General features: G+C 40.1%; 1 protein-coding gene across 2 annotated transcripts in view; it reads right to left on the bottom strand.

Annotated features, from left to right (window-relative positions):
* katnip (katanin interacting protein) overlaps positions 1–3,923 on the bottom strand; it is a 20,940-nt gene that overhangs the window by 3,600 nt on the left and 13,417 nt on the right. For both annotated transcript variants that reach the window (XM_016569113.1, XM_016569114.1), the window contains exons 14-15: positions 2,739–3,582; positions 606–1,322 (exon numbers count right to left, since the gene is read on the bottom strand). In XM_016569113.1, the coding sequence (XP_016424599.1) occupies positions 606–1,322; positions 2,739–3,582 (1,561 nt within the window). The remainder of the gene's footprint in view (positions 1–605; positions 1,323–2,738; positions 3,583–3,923) is intronic.

Raw genomic sequence — 3,923 nt, 5'->3', positions numbered from 1 at the left:
TATATATATATATATATATATATATATATATATCAGCTTTAATGTACTTATAAAAATAACAAAAGCAGTCAAATGTGAGAAGTTTCGGGAATGGAAAAAGTGTCGAAAAATATCTTTAAATACTCCATTTAATTAAAAAAACAGGTTTATAAATAAATAAGCTTTTTCACAAAATCTGTCATTTTCTGTCGCTATTTGGATGTATTAAAACCCCTGCAGATGTAGCAGAAAACATCTGGCTCATGTTTGCATTTTCTTCTGTCACTGGCCAAAATTCTAACCCTGAAATCAGAATTAGGCATAAAATGTCAGAATCATTCATACAAGTGAAAATGGACTTAGATTTAAAAATAATAATAATAATTGTAATCTGGCTCAGAGGAAGACAAGAATCATGTCTTTGTGGCAATTTTCTACTGATCAAGAGAGAATTAAAGACTTCCTCACCTTAAAAACGGCAAAAATGCTACAAAAAGCACATTTTGTGAGAAAGTGTGACGTACTTGAGCAAAACAGACACTATTTTTTAAATCAGAACCCCAGAATTAGTAAGAAACAAGCATTGGATTTCATTCAGCAAATGTGTGTTATATTTTCATCTGTACCTCCTGAGAGCGTTCCTGAAGCTTTGGCGATCTCCCCTCGGAAGATACAACGACCATCGAGAATAATTTCCATTTCTCTCGCTCCTCTGAACGAGTGAATCCTGGACTTGTTGTAATTCCAAACACGGATCATCGCCAGGCAGCATCTAACACCCAGATCCATGCTGATGACGTGCTTGCGACCCGGAGTGTACGGGGCCAGCCAGAGGTGCATGTCGTCCTGTGTCCGGTGTACGCTGTCTATCAGGTTAGTAACGACTCGAGGGTCTTTCCCGTAGGCCGGCAGAATATTGATATCAGGCGGGTCGGCCGTGATGTGGACCGGTGTGACCGGCTCACCGGTGGAAGAAAAGATCTCGATACCGTTGAGGCCGATGTAGTGACGATCGCCCCACGTGGACAGGATGTTAATGACGAGGTGGCGACCCTGCGGGAGAACCGGGATCTCGAAGTCCTCGTCACGAGGGTCGTCTTCGGGGTCGTCAGAATCATGGAGTGCCGGAGCAGAGGAGCGTCGGGTGGAGACGGGTGTCGGATGGGACTGACGCTGAACAAACTCATCGAAAATATCTCCCTCCAGGCCCATGTTGGAGATTCGCCCTCGCTGACACTGGTTAAACTTTGTTAACGAGTCCCAGGATTCCATTAACGGGTCATCCGGTTCGCACCAGTGAGGTTTCGGTCTTCTGTTACGGACAGACGCCAGGCTGCTTTCCTCTACGGCAACAAGAAAAAAATAAAATAAGCAGTCATCATAAATGTGACCCTGGAGCACAAAACCAGTCTTAAGTCGCTGGGGTATATTTGTATGGCTCAAAATTTTTGATTTTTCTTTTATGCCAAAAATCATTAGGACATTAACTAAAGATCATGTTCCATGAAGATATTTTGTAAATTTCCTACTGTAAATATATCAAAACTTAATTTTTGATTAGTAATATGCATTGCTAAGAACTTCATTTGGACAACTTTAAAGATGATTTTCTCAATATTTAGATTTTTTTGCACCCTCAGATTCCAGATTTTCAAATAGTTGTATCTCGACCAAATATTGTCCTATCTTAACAAACCAAACATCAATGGAAAGCTTATTTATTCAGATGGTGTATAAATCTCAATTTCAAAAAAATTGACCCTTATGACTGGTTTTGTGCTCCAGGGTCACAAATGTACTATGCATTAGCACTAAAATGTGCATAAATTCATGCGAAAAGTATGATTGGCTGCATCCCAGTTTATATATTTCTAGCATGCACTGGTGATGGGAAAGTATGCAGGGAGTATTAACATCATACAATTCTCGAAACCACAAACCCATAAATAAAATGAATTTCTAAAACCTTAACAATTTGATCAATCTTCTAAAATGTAATTAAATGAAAAATAACCTTTAATAAATGTTTTTAATTAATTGTTTTCGTCAAGTAAGGTGCTGCTATTAAAATTAAAATATAATTAATTTACAACAAAAAACATTTGAACATTTCAACATATATAGTTACTTTTTTGTCAAATAATGTGCTGCATAACAGAACTTGTATATTGTATACATTAAAACAAGAATGAATATAAAAAATAGCTTGGTTGATTGGATTCCTTAATTTTTATTATAACTATTGTTGTTATTATTATTACCACTTTGAGAAGCACATTTTACTATACAGTACAGTAGCAATATACTTCTTTCTTTCTTAGTTTCTTAATATACTTTTCTTAATTTCTTGACGTTAAAACGATCTGTGGTCAAAATAATTGAGTTTTAGTGTGTATTTGACAGGATTAGTAGACATAACCTCACCACTCATTCACTCTGAGACATGTTAATTTACATGCAGACTTTTTTTTAGCAACGTGCACCTGATCGTCTTCACCTAGGCTAAATATATAGAAGTAAAAACTACTCAAAAAAAAAAAAAAACATTATTTATTTTTTCCCCCAATGTATCACCCAGTCCTAAAACCAACCGCCACAAACCTGTCTAGCAATATCGTGGGTAATGTTATACCAGAAAAGCATGCATGAATAAACAATATGAAAACCTCTGTCATATTAATTTCAATGTGAAGCACTAATGCTAATCTTACGACTCTAGATGGCTCGGATGCAGCTTTAGTGTATGTTAAGAAATGCACCTGTTGCGGTGAACTCGCTGCTGCGGTCCGGTTGTGTTTTGCTCACAGATCGCGCAGAACCTCTCCTGCCACTGATGGGCCGCTCTGTCCGCTCGAACTGCTCATCCCACAGGTCCAAATCCTGGTCCAACCGATCGCTCAAGTGCTGCTCTAAATGCGATTCTTGTTCTGCCCACAAGCTGTAATTCAGTCCCAAATCGGGGTCCAAATCTAACGAATCAGAACTGAATTCGCCAGACACTGTCCTCTGCGGGACCTTGTGGCTGGAGGCCTGTTTGCAGACGCTTACAGGGTTGCACGAGATGTCAGGCAGCACTGAGTGTTTGGATTTGGGTTCGGCTGTATTTTGTGCCTGGAGCCACCGAGGACGCTCTTGTTCCCGAGACGCTTCGGCCTCATGCGCTGCGGTTCGATTCAGCGCCTGGAGCCAATGTGGAATCTGACTGGAGGACGGCTGTGTGGTCACCGTCTTCATCGCCTCCGTCCGGCCGGCGGGTAACGTGAGGTCCAGAGGAGAAGAGTCGTCTCTTTCTAGAGAGTCTCTCTGCATTTCTGCAGCACAGCTGCCAGGGTTAACTAGGTCAGATTTGTCCTGGCTTGTTTCTACCACTGAGACATCAGCAATCGACTCCTGAGGCTCTGGCTCATGTGGGCTGCAGTCTTGCAGACTGTGTTCTGAAGAGACAGGGCTTGGAGAGGTGCACTCTGGGAGATGTGGTTCCTGGAGCTCAATGGAGCTGCTGTAGTCAAAGACCTGGTTACCACAGCCCTTCTCCAACTGCCCCTCGAACACCAGAGTGCTGTTCACATACAAGCGAACATGTCGCGCACCAATGTCCAGATCCTGTCAGAAAAACACATGCATATTCAAATGGATCACTAAATGTGAATGTTACCACTGTGCAAACACAAAACATGACATGAATTTTCATAAAAACACACACAAGCCCTATTAACTGTTGCTAATGGGGTGAATGAGATAAAAAACTAAAATAACAAAAAACAATAGATTACATACATACATACATACATACATAGAAGTACCGGTAATAATTTTATCCAATAAAGACAAAAATTGCCGAAAAGTATGTTTGGAAAAAATATATATAATATAAAATATGACATGAATTCTAAAGGTCAACTGATTCAGAGGTCAATTGTTGCTAATGGGGTGAATGAGAGTAA

This window comes from Sinocyclocheilus rhinocerous, unplaced genomic scaffold, assembly GCF_001515625.1.
Source record: "Sinocyclocheilus rhinocerous isolate Xijiao unplaced genomic scaffold, SAMN03320098_v1.1 scaffold1493, whole genome shotgun sequence".
NCBI classification, from domain to species: domain Eukaryota; kingdom Metazoa; phylum Chordata; class Actinopteri; order Cypriniformes; family Cyprinidae; genus Sinocyclocheilus; species Sinocyclocheilus rhinocerous.
The sequence above is the reverse complement of the archived record's forward strand: the minus strand, read 5'-3'. Positions and strand labels throughout refer to the sequence as shown.